At 34.6% G+C, this 19,320-nt stretch overlaps 2 protein-coding genes across 2 annotated transcripts; both read left to right on the top strand.

The window, feature by feature from the left end:
• The first annotated feature begins 850 nt into the window (after positions 1–850).
• LOC120345468 (sushi, von Willebrand factor type A, EGF and pentraxin domain-containing protein 1-like) lies at positions 851–13,572 on the top strand. Its single transcript, XM_078115634.1, has 28 exons — positions 851–962; positions 1,172–1,284; positions 1,824–2,002; positions 2,420–2,469; positions 2,555–2,726; positions 3,262–3,361; positions 3,829–3,982; positions 4,339–4,504; positions 4,595–4,697; positions 5,446–5,599; positions 6,351–6,522; positions 6,601–6,703; positions 7,034–7,187; positions 7,328–7,493; positions 7,806–7,908; positions 8,011–8,164; positions 8,558–8,740; positions 9,091–9,276; positions 9,369–9,537; positions 9,811–9,907; positions 10,345–10,495; positions 10,723–10,908; positions 11,044–11,226; positions 11,596–11,781; positions 12,034–12,205; positions 12,641–12,743; positions 12,851–13,004; positions 13,361–13,572. The coding sequence occupies exons 1-28, from the start codon at positions 902–904 to the stop codon at positions 13,570–13,572; spliced, it is 4,086 nt and encodes a 1,361-aa protein (XP_077971760.1). The 5' UTR covers positions 851–901.
• A 173-nt stretch (positions 13,573–13,745) lies between these two features.
• Positions 13,746–19,107, top strand: LOC144425751 (P-selectin-like). Its single transcript, XM_078115326.1, has 9 exons — positions 13,746–13,933; positions 14,976–15,158; positions 15,510–15,695; positions 16,223–16,408; positions 16,711–16,911; positions 17,323–17,454; positions 17,845–17,996; positions 18,199–18,347; positions 18,944–19,107. Exons 1-9 carry the CDS (start codon positions 13,861–13,863, stop codon positions 19,083–19,085), a joined length of 1,404 nt encoding a protein of 467 aa, XP_077971452.1. The 5' UTR covers positions 13,746–13,860; the 3' UTR covers positions 19,086–19,107.
• Positions 19,108–19,320: the final 213 nt, after the last annotated feature.

Here is a 19,320-nt window from a genome sequence, read left to right on the forward strand (position 1 = left end):
TATAAGTCCACAAATTGTGTGCTTTGTCATAGATGTTTACGTAGTCTCTATATTTTAAAGTGGGTTTTGTCACTAAATGCAGGGTTTTCACTTACTCAATGCGATCATGAATCGGATTATCAGATTAAAGTAGCTATATCTCCTCAGTCTAGGGTGCTTTTTTCGCTTCTAAAAATATACAGTATAATGAATAGTATTCCGCGTAATTTAATCCATTCCAACGATTACACTTTAATTTACCATGCACGTTCTGTTAGCAAATCTTTATTTCCGTAGAGGTGAAGACAAAAACAGTATAATACCTTTGAAATACTGATTTTTCCTAAGTTAATAGTCGAAGATTATGATACATAATATAGCTGAAGCCTCTTGTGAAAAGTATGGGAATAAGCTGGGCTTCAATGAGGCTGTCGGTATAAATATTTGGTAGAATTAGAACAAGACATCAAAACTGGCTGTTAGTCCTAGGAATGTTAGGTCGTATCGTTCTGGGCCCTTATTGCAAATATCAGCAGAGCCGAAGTAAGAAATACAGGGGTTTCTCGGTGTATAGATATATATATTAGACTTTTGCTATAGAGAATGCTTTGTAGTGAATTTCTCATGTGCGTAGCCCGCAATAGATTTGTTACAACTCCTATTAGAAGTTATTCGCTGTCGAGGATAAGATATAGTTGTATGTTAGTTCTAAGTCAAGATATCTTTAGACTCAAATAAAAATGGATATTTATTTTCCCAGTGAGTGATTGCGAACCTATCAATGGCCACTTTCCAAAACTGCTGATAACAACTTCACAATTATAGAATTTGATGAAACAACTTCTAATTTATATTCTTTTACTTTTATGTTAGATTTACAACAAAGTGCTAGAAAGCAAATTTGTTGCGTAGCGTTAAAAATATGCTAAACAAAGGAAAAATAATTATATTAGCTGTTATCGTAGCATCACTGCTCTTTAAAGGTAAAGAAATCATATGTGGAATCATTTTTCTTAATTATTTATAATTTATTCTTTTAAATAAATAATGCATGCAACAAAACACTAGATGTTTTGTTTCGCGTCCGATATTAGTGATTCTTCTCGCTCTTCATTATTTTGTTTGTTTGTTTTATAACAATTATAAGCAGAATACTTTTCTGGGACTCCCTTATAATTCAATATATTTTCAGAAGGAAAAAGTACCCGGATAAAAGAAAGAAAAACGTTCTGCTATGTGTGCGACAATGCTGCGAATAACAAAGAATGTAATAAAAATGGACCGATTGAATGTCAGCCTAGTCAGGTAAGTGCTGTGGCCTGTAGGTATAATGATATTACTCATAGATTTATAGTAATAGGTAACACCGGTAATGAAAAGCCTGTCTTGAACTCACAAAAAGTTAATAACAGATGTACTGTTTTGACCAAAATGTGCCTTTACAGCGGAAATTCAACCTGCAAACTTTGCAGTAAACGACTTTAGCCTTCCACATCATTCTGGGAAGTACTTGAAAGCGGATAGCGTACAACTTTCGTTTCAAACCCCTGTCTTCTGGCATCACTGTCACAAGAAAAAAACGGACCTCCTGAGGTATGCGCACCAAGATGGCGCACAACCTGAACTCAGGTTGTGTACTAGGGTAGGGTTCGGATTGTGCGACAGTTTGGTGCGCATACTTTGGGAGTACCAAAAAAACAATTCGATGCTTAAGCGTTTAAAGGTATCGATTCAGCTATTCTAACAGCAATCATTTCTCTTAAATTTGAGGGCTCGGAACTTACCCTGAACAATTTCGTACAAAAATAAAAAAAAATAAAAACGTTCATTTACCTAATTTTTAGAGTTCCTGTTTGACTGAAATAAGAACTATCAAACCAACGGCATACTCAACCGGCTCTGTTCGAATCACGAAGAGATGTAAGCAAGACATTGCATGCAACTCAAATGAACGACAGAACATATACAGATCGTTTCACAATCAATGTAACAGTGATCCAAGTTCTAGATTCTCAGTTTGTCGGTGAGTTCTTTTTTATATCGATTGAATTTAAAAACATGCCAATTCTGTCAAGTTTGACTTAAGAAATAACTCATACTTGTTTAGGGGTTATTCAGAACGTTTTCAAATAACGAATACAGAATTTTGTGAAATATATATATAAGTATGTTATTTACAAAAGGTACTGTTTTATGAAAACATTTGAGAATTCGTGGTGAGAGTAAAAAAAGGAGATAATTCAATTTGGGCTCGTTTGATATGCAACGTAAAAAGACCAAAATCTAAAACTACCAATAGTTCAGTTGAAGTTGGGAGGCGACAACTTTTTTAGGTTATATTTCAAGCTTACAACATCGAATGGAGGAAATATTGTATTTTATTTCAAAATTAAATTTAAAAACGAGATGCGATCCGAGTAAACAATATCTGTGTTTTTAGGCATTGCTGCAAGGACGATAAGATTCATGGCTGCAACAAAAATTTGGAAGGTAGAGATATATAATACTTTAAATTACAATCTTAAATAAATAGTAATCGTTGAATGAAATTCAAATATAAATATTAAATCTTTAGGGCGTGGTTGTCCAAAGATGAAAGCACCGAAACATGGCAAATTAAACTGCAGAAGTGATAAAAAAGGAATCAAATGTAAAATAAGCTGCAAATCTGGTTTTATTCTATCCAATGCCAGTTTGTCAACCATAACGTGTCGAAAAGATGGAACGTGGTCAAGTATCGTGCCGAGGTACGTTTGTAAAAATAATGACGTTTATTTTGCTAATTACCACGTTAAAAATGGTACTCTATTGTCTTAAAGAATAGGCAATGGATATATTTGGTGCGACTTCCTTAAACTAAGCTTTTAAAATTATCTGTCAGTATCTTTAAAATACTATTTAGGACAAAATAGTGATTTTCAAGATAGATATAAACTAGTTTAAGCGAACCGATTCTCGAAGATACCGCCAAAGCAAACATTAGAAATTTCGAGAATTGTTAAGCATAGGAAGAATTCTTTTGGGGTTTAAATCGAGGAAACAACCACCCACACAAGTTTATTTTCATCATTATTAAACTACATATTTTACAGTATTTTGCTATTTTGTATTTGCCGCAATTTCATTGTTTTTTAATCTATTTGAATCAGCAAACATCTTATGATGCCTTGTATATCGCATTTTGAATACTTTCCTTCATTTTCCCCTTTACTTTTCAATCCACAGTCCTTTGTACCAACGTGAAAATACAAACCAATTCATTTCATTACTATTTTAATTTAGATGCAACCCAATGATATCTTTCGGAAGAAGTTCAGTCACAGAATCTGTTTGTCCTACGATCAAACCGACAGCCAACGCCAAATTATCGTGTTCAGAAGACGTAAGAATATTTTATATCACGCGTGTTCCCCTCATTTTGTTCCGAAGGCTCTGTATAAGTATCCACAGATATCTAACGATACGTGTGAAGCTACTAGTTTTGGAAGATCAGGAATGTCTTTCGTTTTCGGAATTGCCTACTCAATTTATTACAGCCTAGGCGAGGTGGTGGAAATAGGATTATTTACATATATCCATTTCAATATGATAATTCTCAAAATATTCATATTGAATATGTATGTAGTTGATTATTCTAACAACATTTGTAAAATAAAAGGTATAAGAATAAGTTTATTTTACTTTTCATGACAAAATTTTGAACAATCTCGTATCACAAACAGTAAAATTCGTATGTTGCCGGCATTGGTGTGAAATGAAATTATACAGATTGAAAAATTGTAATTGGTCATAAATACAAAACAAAATATGCAGAAAAAAAGTTATAGATTTCCATATTTTCTAACTTAGTGTGACGGGAAGGATTGTTTTGTGGGAACTACATGTAATTTGCAATGCGAAGATGGATACATTAGTAAAGGTCCAACTATTACTTCGTGTGATTCCGACAAGAAACGAAAATCTGGAAAATGGAATCCAACATTGGATAAAACTCTGTGTGAAGGTAAGGAGACGGCGTTGAAAAACTTTACAAATTTTAAACACAAAGTGTAGGCCTACTTATTTTTGATAAATTCTTGTCGTTCTCTTGGAAATGTTTCGTTGTTGTGTGAAAAAATCGTGTTCAGAAGAAGTTGCTGAAAGCTATTGTATTTTGATTTTTTCAAATTCTATAAAAATTTATATATATTTATCATCTATTTAATTTCTCAAATTCTATATTTCTATATTAATAAAAGGCACGCAATTTGGCTAAACTTTACTGACAATGTTCTGTATGAGTTGAATATATTTCTATTCAATAGCGAATATTTATATATGCTACATTCTAATGATTGCGTGACCCTATTTAAAAAAAAGGATGTTCAACTCTAAAGCCACCCAAAAACGGCATAATAAATTGTGAAGGATCCGGATATAAAGGAAAATGTCGGATTGTATGCGATTCTGGATATATTATCTCCGATGCAATGTTGTCCAGCATAAGATGTCATAAAAATGGATCATGGTCAAATAATATTCCAAGGTATAGTCTGTTTATCTTGTTTATTTGGTCAAATAAATTATTATAATGTGACCGTACTTTTCAATGTATACTAATTTTTGTTATATTCAGATGTACGGCTGTAAAAAGTTTTGAAAGAAGTATTGACTTCAACATTATGTTTTGTCCAGAACTTAGCCCGATACTCAACGCCAACATGATTTGTTCTGACGAGGTGAGAATTTTTCCCATTATATAATTTTTGAAACACCGATGGTATCGGAATTTTTGCCCTGTATCTCGTGTATTGTAATTTTTTTATACCACGCGGAGTTTAAAATAAATTATCTTTTCTAAAAATATTTTTATACCTTTTTAAATATCAATTTGATTGAACTAATTAATTTGTAAATCGATTAGTATTGATGGAATCTACTAATTAACACTTAAAAAAAAGATACCATTTTTACCAACTGTACGCCAGCTTTGGGGTAGCTACCCTTCCATTTGTTATTCCATGAACTGTGGTTGTCATGGTTATCCCGCTTGTCGTGCCAAGAGTCATTTTTTCCACTTGGAACGAACTATACTGGGAATATCGGGTCGCTTAGATGTATCTTGAAGTCCGGCTTTTGTTAGTATTCTATGTTTGTCTTTTTTCCTCAGTATGATTTAATGTTAGAACTCCCTCATAGATGACGCTACTTGACAGCCTTTCACTCGCCCCCTTTACACTGAAATGCATTTTTGTTTTTATTTTTCTGCATTCTGTATGTACAATTGAGTACTTGAGGCATTTGAAAAAAAAATCAACTACTGACTGACTGATTTACTGAGTCAAGATAGAATACCTCGTGTATTTTATTGCGTTATTTTAAAATCGGTTCGCCCCGTGGTATTGCTCTCAGTTTCCTCTCTGTAAAATAAGTTTTTCACCCCTGTTATAGTTTTACGAGACTGTACATTTTTCCATTGCTTTACAGTGTGATGGAAGAGATTGTTTGGTTGGAACTACATGCAAGTTGCAATGTATTGAGGGATACATAAGCAACGGAACGACATTAACTTCATGCGATCTTGACAATGACGAAAAATCGGCAAAATGGAATCCAACGTTTGATAATACCAAGTGTGAAGGTGCAGTAAAGAATTTAGAAACAATTTTCGGGTTTAGACTGTTGACGGGCCATGATTTTTTCCACATTCTCGGCTATTCTGATAGATTTCGCGGGGATAGATATTAAATATATACATGAAATAAGAGTGCAAAGCACAAATATATGGACCCGAGGTACCGTAGTAAAACAGAGCCGTTCGATATAAATTAGAGAAAATTCGCTTGGTTACGCAGTTTATTTCTTTTAATCTATCAGAAAACAGTAATCAAAGAGAACCAACTAAATTTGAGAATAAGATAAAAAAAATAGCTTTTTACCCAGTTTTGAAATGTTCATTCACGTTTCTAATTCACGAGACAATTAGTAAATAAAAATCAACAACTACAGTATTTTCACAGTAATGGATCGTGGCAATTTTACACCGGGTATAATGGCTTGAATAATAATATATATATTATTCATTTGAAGTATAAAACCAAATGCTTGTTCAATAATGAAGTTTAGCAAGTACGATTATCAATTAGTTGGAATCATTAGTTGAATAATTGGTGGCACTCCCGTAGTATATGAATCAAAATGGCGGACACCGGAACGTAGTATGTGTACCAAGTTAGGGGTACGCCATAATTTTAATCCAATTTTCTTTATTTTAGTTCTATTACGAGTTTGGGGACTAGCCAAGTGACTCTCTTGGTGCACATACTCCGGGAGCACCGTAATATTCACTAATCAAACTGAAGCCAAATAATTAATTCCACCTTTGTTTCCAGCGACAAGATGTCCAAGTTTAGAAGATCCAACAAACGGATATCTTGAATGTACAGGATCTGGGCATACTGAATGGTGTGAGGTTGTTTGCAGTGATGGGTACTTGATTTCTGATTTCACGATGTCAAATATAACATGTGATAAAGCGGGAAAATGGTCAAGTGATGTTCCGAGGTAAGAATTATTATTTTTGGTAATTTTTATCAATATAACACTGATTAGGAAATAATATTTTTTTTTACAAATATTCAGATGTGAAGCTATGTCGAATTTCGGACGAAGCATCAACTTTGATTTTGTGTTCTGTGAGGAAATCTTCGCAACATCACATGCAAACATCACATGTTCAGACGATGTAAGATTTTTATTCGTTTTTCCTTTATTTCCAACGTTGCAGCGCTGAAAATATTTGATAAACTTGCTTTGATTCTTTGCAACACTCTTACTATATAACATATTCAGAAGTGTGCTGGATATACTCGTTCTATAATTGTCGCAACCAGACATGAATGTGGGAGCAAGTAGATGTTTTTGGTCTCATTTAATGCCTCACTAAGTGGTTTAGACCTATTCGTCGATCGAAATTAGCTACACCTAAGCAACCCGTTTTACTTCCATAGATTACAAATTTTCAAAGTAGATATTTATGTTAACAAACAGCAAATAATTTTTTTTTTAATTTTAGTGTGATGGAACAGACTGTCTGGTTGGATCTACGTGTAATTTACAATGTGAAGATGGGTATATTAGTACTGGTCCTACAGTTACTTCATGCAAACTCGACACTGAAGCAACATTAGGAATATGGAATCCAACTTTTGAAAACACAATCTGTAAAGGTATATTTTAATTTTACGTATTGAGAGAAAAATTGTCAAACAAAAATAGAATCGAAACACTTTGGGCTTTTTTTGGTTAAAATATTTAAATATTTGAACGTTTAATCAAAATTAAACTTCATACCTTCGTTTGAAAATAGGCTGTCCCTCTTTGCAAGAACCGATCAACGGCTATCTGAAATGTTCTGGAACCGGGTACAATAAAAAGTGTGAAGTTGTTTGTGATGTTGGTCACGTGATTTCCGATGCCTCGTTATCAAATGTAATATGTCTTGGAAACGGATCGTGGTCAATAGATTTACCGAGGTAAGAATTCCCGATGCTTCCGAAGTATGTCTTATGTGTACCAATATGGAGGTAACTAATTTCGTTCGCCTTTTTCACATCCAGTTGTGTAAAGGGAATGCACCCTACGGGTAAGGGGATATATTCACTTGGCTACCACAGACAGTCCTCGAACTCGTAATAGAACAAAAATAATGAAAATCGGAATAAAATTATCGTCTAAACCCAACCTGGTACACATGCTACGGGAGTACCGTATTTTCAATCTTACAAATTTAAAAGACATTATGATATTATGTGATTTGACTTAACAGTGAGTTTCAATCATTTCAGATGTGAAGCGATATCAAATTTTGGACGGAGTAAAGACTTTAATCTTGTTTTCTGCGATGAAATCGCTACAATACCACATGCCGACATCACATGCTCAGAAAATGTAAGAAATATCATTCGTTATCCTTATCAATGAATAATTGTTTGAATAAAATAATATCCTTCACCAAATTCACCATCCTGTAACCTATTTATTGTTTTGAAGTGCAATGGAGTAGATTGCTTGATTGGAACTACCTGTAGTATACAATGTGAAGCTGGTTATATTAGCAATGGGCCAACATTTACTTCATGTGATCCAATCAAGGGAGGAAAATCAGCCACATGGAATCCCGTAATAGACGATACATTTTGTAAAGGTGAGAACTGCAAACATGTGTACCTTTATGCAGAGATTCACTTTTTTAATCAGTTGCCTTCCTTTCGCCTATTTTTGAACTTTTTATTCATTCCACCAAGTTCTTCAAACTGTAATATTTTTTTGAATATTTTTGTATTAAACCATCGAACATGGTGAAAGTCACTCACATATTTATAGTTCCATAATACCTATATATACATGGCGTTTTGATAACTTTCGATACAATAGTATTTCACACTTACCATTGATAAATGTCTTGGTTGCGTTAATAGATATTAAAATTAGACAGATGTTACTACTAAACAATTTCTCATTTCATCATACTAACATAAATCTTCATTTTCACCCAAATTCTTAATGCTTCTTACAATTGTTATTCAACTTTTTCCAGAATCATGCAAACCACTTGAAGCCCCAGCAAATGGATCCATAGCATGTGTGAATGTAAATGAAACCGATGATGTCATATCAGCATGTAGAGTTACTTGTAATGCAGGCTATGAATTAGTTGGGACTGAAGTTAGATTCTGCAATAAATCAGGATTGTGGTCTGGAGAAAATGCTAAATGTATAGGTGAGTTAGCGTCCTGGAAAGTATGAAACTGTATTGAATACGGGTGTTTCATTTCGCATTTTCGTATTACTTGATCCTTATTTGGTACGATCATAAAACATGATTGAATCAACAATTTATAGCAACAGAAAATAAAATCTTGTTTCACAAAATACACAAGTTTTATCCAATTTTTTTTAGAAAATAGTCGAGCACCGTATGACTGACTAACTCTATATCAGGAAACCTGCAAAAGGGAAAAAAAATGTTTTTTTTTCCGCCTCTACTTCATTGATAAAATTAGGCATTTTTCCTTTATTGCAAAGTCGACTAACTCTATAAAAATGTAATTGAGTATAACTATCATTTAGTGTCGACAGTTTGTCCAAAACTGCAGCCACCAGTTAACGGAAACATGGAGTGTATTGGTGACCAAACTATCCCTGGTGGATTTTCTTGCAAGATGAGTTGTATACCGGGATATATATTATTTGGTGATGACATAAGAGCTTGCATGTCAGATGGAACTTGGTCAGGGAAAGATACAAAATGCAACGGTATGTTACAGAAAAAAAAGAATATCATAAAATAATGACGAATTCTGTTTCCTAGATGTCATTTTATTGAGTTTATCACGAAATCAATTTAGAAAAACGATGCCTTACTTTGAGAAGACCAATGAACGGTGTTCTGAAATGTGTGAAGAACAAAAACATTGAGACGTGTGAAATCAGATGTACTGCTGGGTACTTGATTTCTGACAGTACAGTATCAAGTATATCTTGTTACAACGGAGTATGGCCGGATCATCCTCCAAGGTAAGTCTGTAGATGTACTAAGAGAATACATGCAAGTCATGATTTAGATGTGATAATAGTTCGCCGATAGGACAGTCATAAACTATTGTATTGATAACTTCAAATTTGTAATTTCCCCATTCATGCAGTTTCTGAGTAGTACCGTATATATTTATACACAACCCTAAAGCAACAGCTTCATCTCCCCACTCTGATTTGATAAAGATTTAATAATTTGAACGCGACGTCACTATGACAACATCGTAATGCTTTTAAGCCTACACTCGTTTTCAGATGCGTCAGATTAGCAGCATTTGGAAGAAGTAGTGGAGTTATAGGCTGTCCTCAAATCAACGACATTGTGAACGGGAAAATAACTTGTTCTGAAGAGGTAAGATCCACTAACGGCATATTACTTAATAATGCAAAAAAAGCAATGCACAAATACATGGACATGAAGGTTCCATAACCTAGCCGCAGAATCTGCAGACTACGCCATTCACACGGAATGTGAGCGAACATAGAATTCGCAAAATCAAAACGCGGGGCAGTCGTGACTCGTGAGGGTCACACATACCGGAGTAAAAACAGTGCTTGGATGAATGAACTAAAATAAAACAAGTTATGAAATTTGGGGTGAAATATTGGATCTACTAAGACTCGGACAAGTTTTTGAAAAAGTGATAGCCGTTTGACGAATATTTCCTTCCAGTACCAAAAATTTTACATCCATCGGTCCATAACAACGACAACGCTAAGCAAAACGATCCAGACACCACCTCGTGTTCAATAACTTAATATTATAAAATATATTTGTATTGTTTGCAGTGTAATGAGGGCAACTGTGCTTTGGGAACTGAATGTAATTTACAATGTGAAGATGGATATTCAAGCAAAGGTCCAACATCCACTTCATGCGATCCCGGGGAGAAAACATTGGCAAGATGGATTCCGCTGTTAGAACATACACGTTGCGAAGGTTTGCGATTAAAATAGAATTAATGTGATGAAGTATAGCTAAACCTATCACATTATGTCTAAAATGTATTCCAAGGCTCTTTGTTTTTCATATTGAATACTAATCGAGTATGTGTTATTAAGAGCCTGGTTTAGGAGGGGAGAAGGAATTAACGTGAACAAAAAATATTGCTTTAATCTGATTTTAAATCGAGTTGCATAAAATGTAATGATTATCTTTTTTTGCAGAAAATGTTGTTTGTACGCCTTTCAAAGTAAAGAATGCTGTTGTCGAATGTTTTGGGCCAGTTGGTGAGGCAGGCATCGGCTCTAAGTGTTACATTACTTGTATGTATGGATTGTTGCTATCAGGCTCTGCTTTGAGAGTTTGTGGTGACGATGGACAGTGGACGAATGATATGCCAACATGCACAGGTATGCATCAGGTCCTTGTATGTTTAAAGTCTTTGTATATGAGGTATGTTCAATCATTAAATTGACTCATGTTCATGGGTATATTATAACCATATTGTAATTTTTTATACTTTCATTTATATCTCCTTATTATAGCGTCATGCAAACCGCTAAAATCTCCACCAAACGGCTCGATAACTTGCGTGGATACGGACGAAGCCGGTGAATATAAATCGGCATGTCGATTTACGTGTGACGACGGATATCAACTCATTGGACAATATGTCAGATACTGTGACACATTAGGAATATGGTCTGGAAAAGATTCTAAATGCTTACGTGAGTTTATATTCTTGATGGAGTCCTTGAAAGTTTGGTGTTCACTGTGAAAATAGACTTTTTTAGAAGAATATCACTATTGATCCAGAAGTTCACAGAATGAAATTTAAAATAAACTCAACTGTAATATTCTGCAATATAGCAAAATTCAACATATTCTAAATAGGAACAAATCACTGAACGTAAATCTAGAATATATATAACTTTATTTGCACATGTAAATGCTCGATTGAAAATGTTTCACACTTTATCATAGTATACAACATTTTGTTATAATATGTTAAGTTACAATTATTTCAATCAATAAAAAAGTTAACCATACGGACCCACCCGAAATATTTCTAAGTGAAATAGTTTCTAAAATTTTAGCTTCAACCGTATGTCCAACTCTTCGATCGCCAATAAACGGCAGAATAGAATGCATTGGAGACAATTCAGTATCAGGAGAAATGTCATGCAAAATTAGCTGTTCTCCTGGATATAAATTATCAGGTGATAAACTCAAAGCTTGTCTGGCTAATGGGACTTGGACAGGAAGAGAAGTGACATGTACGGGTAAGACAACAATAGTATAGCGTTTATTCTATATGGTGAAAATTTTCATTCAATTTTTATACCTTCCAATCGAATACAATTTGAAAAAAAAACTTCGGTTGCAAATGAAATCACATCGCTGTTCTCGACAAGTTTGTTGAGTCAAGCATGCAAACTCTGCTAGCTATTCGTAGTATAGACACTGGATCAGGTTTTATGACATATTGTACTTTGTAAAATGTGGAAATCGACTTTATTTTTCATTTTTTTCAGAAATCGAATGTCCTCCGATGAATCTTCCAAACAACGGATATCTTAAATGTACAGGAAACGGCCAGAATGAAATATGTCAAGTTGTTTGTGACTCGGGATATTTGATTTCTGACTTGAGTCTCTCCAATATAACATGCGATAAAGATGGATCGTGGTCAAATGTTGTACCAAGGTAAAATAGGGATCACAAGTTGATAAAATTGCGTAGATATGTACCGACCACGTTGTGAAATTTAACAAACAATGCACGAAGCATAACTTTCGTTTTAAACTGTGAATTATGTCTGAACTTCGGTGGACAATCTCACATTTTTTTTTCGATTGCAATAAATTTTTATTTGAATACAAAGTTATGCAAGGTAAAGTTGTTCTAATCGAAAGTCAAAATAATTATTCATGGTGCAATTGAATCAATCGATTGGACTTATTAAAAATATTACAACCATTCAAATTTATCCAAATTAATAGTCTTGACTGTAATGAGTGGTTATTTTTCTGTTTTTAAATACTGTATGCATTGTGAAGATTTATATATATATTCACTTTCACCGTCACTTTTTTTGCATCCCCTTATATCCGCCAATGATCTGTTCACAATTATTTGTAGATGCATAGCAGTGGACGTTTCTAATTTCGGAAGAAGTTTAGACATTTTATTTTGTCCTGAACTTGGAGAAGTTCCGAACGGAAAAATTTCATGTTTGGAAGAGGTAAGTGCTTACCTATTTGCAAATTTATCACGTAATAGTGATTCGTGAAGATAGCTTCACAAATTCCGCGTCAAATTAAATAATTATTTTTCATATTTCTTGTTCAGTGTGATGAAATGGGCTGCTTTCTGGGAACTGTTTGTAATTTGCAATGTGAGGTTGGGTATATAAGCAATGGTCCAACGTTCACATCGTGCGATCTTGAGAGAAATGAAAAATCAACATCGTGGTATCCAGCATTGGATAATATCTGTGAAAAAAGTAATCAAATAGTGCATTTCCCTAACTTTTTTTTGTTAAATTTCTCATTTTGTTTCTTCCTGAACTCTTTATCTCCCCTCCCAGTGCATAAAACCTCCTTATTTGTTCGAACTTTAATAGATCCGCTTCTAATGTTATGCGCGAGTCGCAGATTTTTGTACGATTAATGGTTTGATTATTTGTTCATCAAAAGTATTTAGTAGTAAAAATGAAAAAAAAACTAAATATATTAGTAATAGTAGAGCGAATGCATAGCAAAATTCTCCCTGGGAAAGAATTTCTCCACGGTTGGAAACATTGAAATAATGAGTTAGTCAATGTGTATTTTTGTAACAAATGTCTATGTTTTATGACAGAAATTGGTTGCCATCCATTCCAAGTTAACAATGGAGTTGTTGAATGCTTTGGACCCGAAGGAGAAAGTGGACTTGGTTCGCAATGTCACACAACCTGTATGTACGGTTTAAGTTTGAACGGTCCTAAAGTGAGATATTGTCTTAACAACGGTCAATGGTCGGGTTATGCTCCCATTTGTACAGGCAAGTTTTGCTATTCATTTCTTGAATAACCGTTATTACCGGAACCGTTATTCTCAAGAAATATTTTGGTGTAATAACCATAGTTTTCAGCTGTTATATCGTCGAATATCCTATATCCAAATATGTTTGTATTGGTATTTCAGTACAGTTTTAGTAACTGAATTGTTTTAATTTTTTTTACATATATGTTTTCCACTACAGCAAGCTTTTGCGAAGATATAATACCACCTTTGAATGGAAGATATATATGTACTCCAAACTTCAAAACAAAATGGATTGGTACACACTGCGATGTTGAATGCTTTCCTGGTTTCGAAATGGTCATGGGTTCTTCAAGAAGAAATTGCCTTGACAGCGGATTATGGGACGGCACACTAGCTCTATGCGCAGGTCGGCAATACTTCCACCATTTAATAAAAAACCTTACGAGTATTCTTCGTATAAAAGTCGAGTACAAATCTGCTGTGAATGAGTGCTGCTGGTTCGTTTTTTGGCGCTGTTCAAGTACATCATTAGTTTTTCGAATCTCAGATAAAGAGCTTGTACGTGAACTGTCCAATAGTTTCTACACTACAGTTACACAGATGTACTAGTTTGAACATACTTCCAAAAAGATCTTTTTTTTTTAATTTATCCCCATCTATGGGACGCCACGCCAGCTCTATGTGCAGGTTGTCAACCATTTATTAGAACAACAATCTTCCGAGTATTCTTTGTATAAATGTCATGTACGAATCTGCTTTGATTGAGTTTTCTGGCGCTGTTTGAGTACATCTGTGATTCTTGTTAAACTTTGGTTTCGATTTGTGGATTTATTGTTTAACACAGTTTAAATATTTGACAAATTTATTGGTCGTTACGTCAAATGGCCCACTTCGGGGTGTGCAATCTACGGCCCGCGGGCAAGTGCGGCCCACAAGAAAAAATTGTGCAGCCCGCGGAGAAGTGAATGATGTGCGGCCCGCGAAACGATTTTTGTTTTATTTAGTTCAATTTAGTATGTGCGAGTTATTCTCTTTGCGTCGCAAAGCCTATACCTGAATTCAATTTATCATGTCTATAACGTTGCGCTACCTTGTGCGAAGCCAACAACGCATGTCCTAAGATCATTAACCAAACTTTTTGTGTCTGCAACTACTAGGAAGCCTATGTTATTAAATAAAATATGCGATCCGCGGTTTCGTTCAGTTATTTATATCTGCTCTCCTGTATTAAAGGTTGCACACCCCTGGCTCATTTAATAAGCATACTTAACATACAAATTGCGCAAGAAAGAAATTTTTGGTAATTGTAGAAAGTTATATATTAAATTAGCTAATGGAAATCTCCATTGCCTATAATAATATTAGATAAAGAGCTATCATTTGTACGTGAACTCTGCAGAATTTAAACACAAGTTCAAAAAACTATTTTCAATTTATCCCTTCTACAGCTACTTGCGAACCACCGCAACCTCCACCACGCGGATCAATAAGTTGTGTTGATATAGCTGAGATTGATGGTTACACATCTGCATGTAAAATTACATGTGATCCTGGTTATCAATTAATTGGACAAGATGTTAGGCTATGCAATACCTCGGGAATATGGTCTGGAGAAAGTTCCAAATGTGTCGGTAAGTTTCAATTTATACGTTTTTCCAGACAGCGTGATTGAAAATGTAATAAATTATTTGTAGAAAGTGAAATGTTTTCTTTTTTATTTAACATGTAGGATAGATGTGAACGCCTCACAATACATGATATGCCATGCTGGTGTAACTACAGACGAGATTTTGATTTTATGCAAATTAATTTTGAAGGCTGTCCTATGCTACATCACCACGTTTGAATAACCATTCATACGGCTCATTTATTTGAAATCTGACTGTAACTCCAATATAAGTGAAAATATAATTTGCCTATAAATATGTGATATATATAATAAGACACAAGTATTTTAATAATTATGTGCCTCGCTTATGTAGTGTCGACAACATGTCCAGTTCTCCAAACACCATTGAACGGGAAAATAGAATGTGTTGGTGACAATTCAGCTGCAGGAAAAACGTCTTGCAAAACAAGTTGTTTCCCGGGGTTTTCATTATATGGAGATGAAATTAGATCCTGTGAAACAGACGGGACTTGGTCAGGAGAAGAAACGACCTGTGTTGGTAAGTTGAATAATGTACTAAAATTTCCTATGTGTGTTTTTGTGTGTGTGCGTTGACATTTTGAAGGAACGCTAACCCAACTAAAAAACTGATACTTTTTTGATGATTGGCTGAATATTGCTATGCGTACAGTTGTAACAATAGCAAAATGAAAGATAAAATCTAATTGGAGTTAAGCTTTAGTCTTATCTAGATTGTCATTGCTAATTACACACTTTCGGTTTAAACTCCATGCCTAACCCCCGGAGGGCCACAAAATGGAAGGATATGCCTATTCGGTCATTCAAAAAAAAATAGCTCTTTACATATATATTATTAGATATCGGTGGTGGACCTCCTGAAGTATGCGCACCAAGATGGCGCACAGCCTGAACTCGGGTTGTGTACCAGTTTAGGGTTCAGGTTGTGCGACATCTTGGTGCGCATACTTCAGGAGTACCATCGGTGGATACTTGATGCTTATAGCGAATGGCGGTAATAATAGTCGTATACAAATAGTATATATATGGTTATGTATTTCTTTTCAGAAACATGCTCGGTGCCTCCCACGGTTAAAAATGGAGAGTTTCAATGCCAACAGATTAAAACAAATTCATTGTATCAAACATTCTGTCGACTCGAATGTATGACAGGCTATAGACTTGAAGGAAAAATATTTGAAACGAATTGTGATTCAACTGGAAGATGGACAGATATGGATGGAATGTGTCGACGTAAGAACGCTCGTAGGATTTAGTTTCTTCTCCTATTCGATTTATCGTTAGATAAAAATACACATACATCCACCCAACTGTGCTATAGAATAAGACAAAGATCCTTCCGACTCGATCAATAAATACATCGACGACCCTAGCACTCGTTTCTTTCCTTACTCCATAACATATCGGCTATATATGCGACAAGCCGGTGCATGCAATGCCTTTTTGAGCTGGAAATAAAAATTTGACGCCGTTTACATGAAACAGGAATGAGCCAAAAATTTAATGCTGTGATTAAACCTTATTAAATTTATCAGGGATTACTTGCCCGAAATTACCCAATCACGATGGCAACACTTTGGTCTGTTCCCCGGGAGAACTCGAGGACGGCGATTTCCCGGTTGGTTCTGAATGCAGAACAATCTGTAATAATTATAAAGCGTCCGCTCATGCATGGCAGCACAAAAAGATATGTACGGATAAAGGAACTTGGATCGGACCAGATGCTGCTTGTCCTGGTAAATTTTGTTGATATATATATTTGATGTTACACATCGTTACGAATCTGGCATAAATATATAACAAAAAGTAACTATTTTATTTTATCATTTTTACCCAATGACATTCAAGTAATATGTCTCATTTTATCGAATATAAATTTAGGTAGAATCAACTATTGGCCCTCTGCATTTGTTACCTTCCAATTTAATTTTAACACTTTCAACCGTTGCCGTAGAAGTACAGCTATCTAAGACTGGAATTCTCGGATACAACTTTTTTAACTTGACATAACTATCATAATTTCAATGACATTTTTACCTTTGTAGAAACATGTATATATAATTAGAATTGATATCAAATGCAGTATTAAGAGGCATTAAATGAGGCGCAATAATTGAAATATCTGTAACCAAATCTTCTTTTCATAGTGGATTGTGAGTGGTCATGGAGCGCTTGGAGTACATGCGGATATAATGGGAAGAGAACTCAAAAAGTCATTGTAGGAATTCCGTCCAAAAACGGAGGAAGGCAGTGTCCACAAAAAATTATCAACGAGAAGGGTAACTTATTTAAATATTAGACAAAGATTCCACGTACATGTATTGTTCGTAATAGTTAGCAATGCAATGCCCAATTTCAATGTGACCGAGGTTTTGCTAGGTTATGTAAAGTGAATGTGCTACATGCTCTTAAATAACTGACAAGGGTGGTCTATGCACTAGTGGAAGCTTGGTAAAACTTCTTTCATTCTTTTAAGTGGAACGATATTCTTCAACATGAAAAACTGCTATATTAAATTTTATTAATTTCGTTCAAGCGGGGAAACAATTTTAGTTTTCGGGTCTTCGAAACAAATTATAGTTTTGAAATTTAAGTTTTTTAACAAATGCCTTGTTAAACGATTACGGTCAATTATTTGCATCGGTTTAATGATTTTGATTATTTTGCAGAATGTTGTAAAGTTGAATATGCGTCACTGGATGGAATCTGTTATACATTCCACTGTGAAAATCAGACATGGTCAGCGGCAGAAGAAAACTGTAAATTGGCAGGTGGTCAGCTGGTCAAAGTTGATACAATCAGAAAACACCAGTTTTTACAGGTAATATATATATCATTTAGTATCACAATGGATCACCTCGAAAACTCAATTTTAAGGTAGTTTTAAAACAATTATTTGGTCGATTAGCTTTAAACAATAATATTATTATATTAAAATAATACTATGATTGCGTCCAGTGTGCTGTTGTTACGTCCAAGTTACTTTTGCCTTAATCGTCAATTTATGTTAATTTCATTTTCAGCAAATAATGGAATTAAAAAATCTTCCGGACGCTTGGATAGGATTGTCTGCTAAAGATGGAAACTTTGTGTGGGCTGATGGAGATTCATTGGGAGAATTTCACAGATGGTTTGAACGTGACGGACTTCACAAGCAACCAGATAACTACAGGTAAGAAATATATATATACATAAACTATGGGTGGTCGCTTGAAAACAGAGAAAATTTGTCAAACAGCTAATTATTTTTACAAAGAATAGACTCCGGAAGAGTTTGGCAAGAACGACTCCAACTCCACATTCCTGACTGAAACCAAAATAATTTTTGGTCAGTATGCCAGATTGCTCGAACTTTTTTTTATATATATAGTATATACCTTACATTTATAAATATCCAGGCTTGTCCATGGGACATATTTTTCTGTCTCATACCATGGGGATTTCATTCCCATTGACAACCCTGTCGTTGTCCAACCACGAAATAAACAATAGATACAAGAGAGAGTAAAAAACATTCAAAAGGTAAAAAAAAGTATGAAGATTAAGATTCACTCTGACGTATTCAAGTTGCAGGGACATGGCTACTGTTTCGCGTGGAATATAAATGTGTGCCGTACCATCCCGTGGGATTCCCATAGACAAGCATACATAGTGAATTTCAAAATTGATGAATTTCATTGCCGTTACTTATTATATATTAAAGGTACAAATTCCAAATAATTTACAAGCGTTCGTGAGCAATGTGAAATTAATCTATTTGTTTTTCAGAAAATCGGAAGGATGCGTGAAGATGACGTCAGCATGGCCAAAAAGTGTTCGTTACTCTAGCAACTTCGATTGGAACGACGTGGACTGCTACACTTATGCTAATTACATTTGTGAGAAAAAATCTGATGATTGCAAAAATTGAAATAATAAACTATGCACTTTCATTACTTGCTTCAATGTCTGTCACTTGTTAGTCGTACCACATCATTCAATATTTAAATATTACAATTGTATTTTTATTTCATATAGAGGGAATGGAACTCCCGTAGTTTACCAGGTCAGGGTTAGGCCATAATTTTATTCCGATTTTTATCATTACGAGTTCGGGGACTGTTTGCGTTAGCCAAGTGAATATACCCTCTGCTCATAGGTTTCAG

This window comes from Styela clava, chromosome 8 (assembly GCF_964204865.1).
Source record: "Styela clava chromosome 8, kaStyClav1.hap1.2, whole genome shotgun sequence".
In the NCBI taxonomy this organism is placed as follows: Eukaryota; Metazoa; Chordata; class Ascidiacea; order Stolidobranchia; family Styelidae; genus Styela; species Styela clava.

Coding starts and splice junctions, on each gene's coding strand:
- LOC144425751 (XM_078115326.1), top strand. CDS start 13,861: ATGGTCATGGGTTCTTCAAGAAGAAATTGCCTTGACAGCGGATTATGG. Junction 13,934..14,975: donor CACACTAGCTCTATGCGCAG/GTCGGCAATACT, acceptor TCCCTTCTACAG/CTACTTGCGAACCACCGCAA. Junction 15,696..16,222: donor AGAAGAAACGACCTGTGTTG/GTAAGTTGAATA, acceptor ATTTCTTTTCAG/AAACATGCTCGGTGCCTCCC.
- LOC120345468 (XM_078115634.1), top strand. CDS start 902: ATGCTAAACAAAGGAAAAATAATTATATTAGCTGTTATCGTAGCATCA. Junction 5,600..6,350: donor TGATAATACCAAGTGTGAAG/GTGCAGTAAAGA, acceptor CTTTGTTTCCAG/CGACAAGATGTCCAAGTTTA. Junction 12,206..12,640: donor TGGTCAAATGTTGTACCAAG/GTAAAATAGGGA, acceptor AATTATTTGTAG/ATGCATAGCAGTGGACGTTT.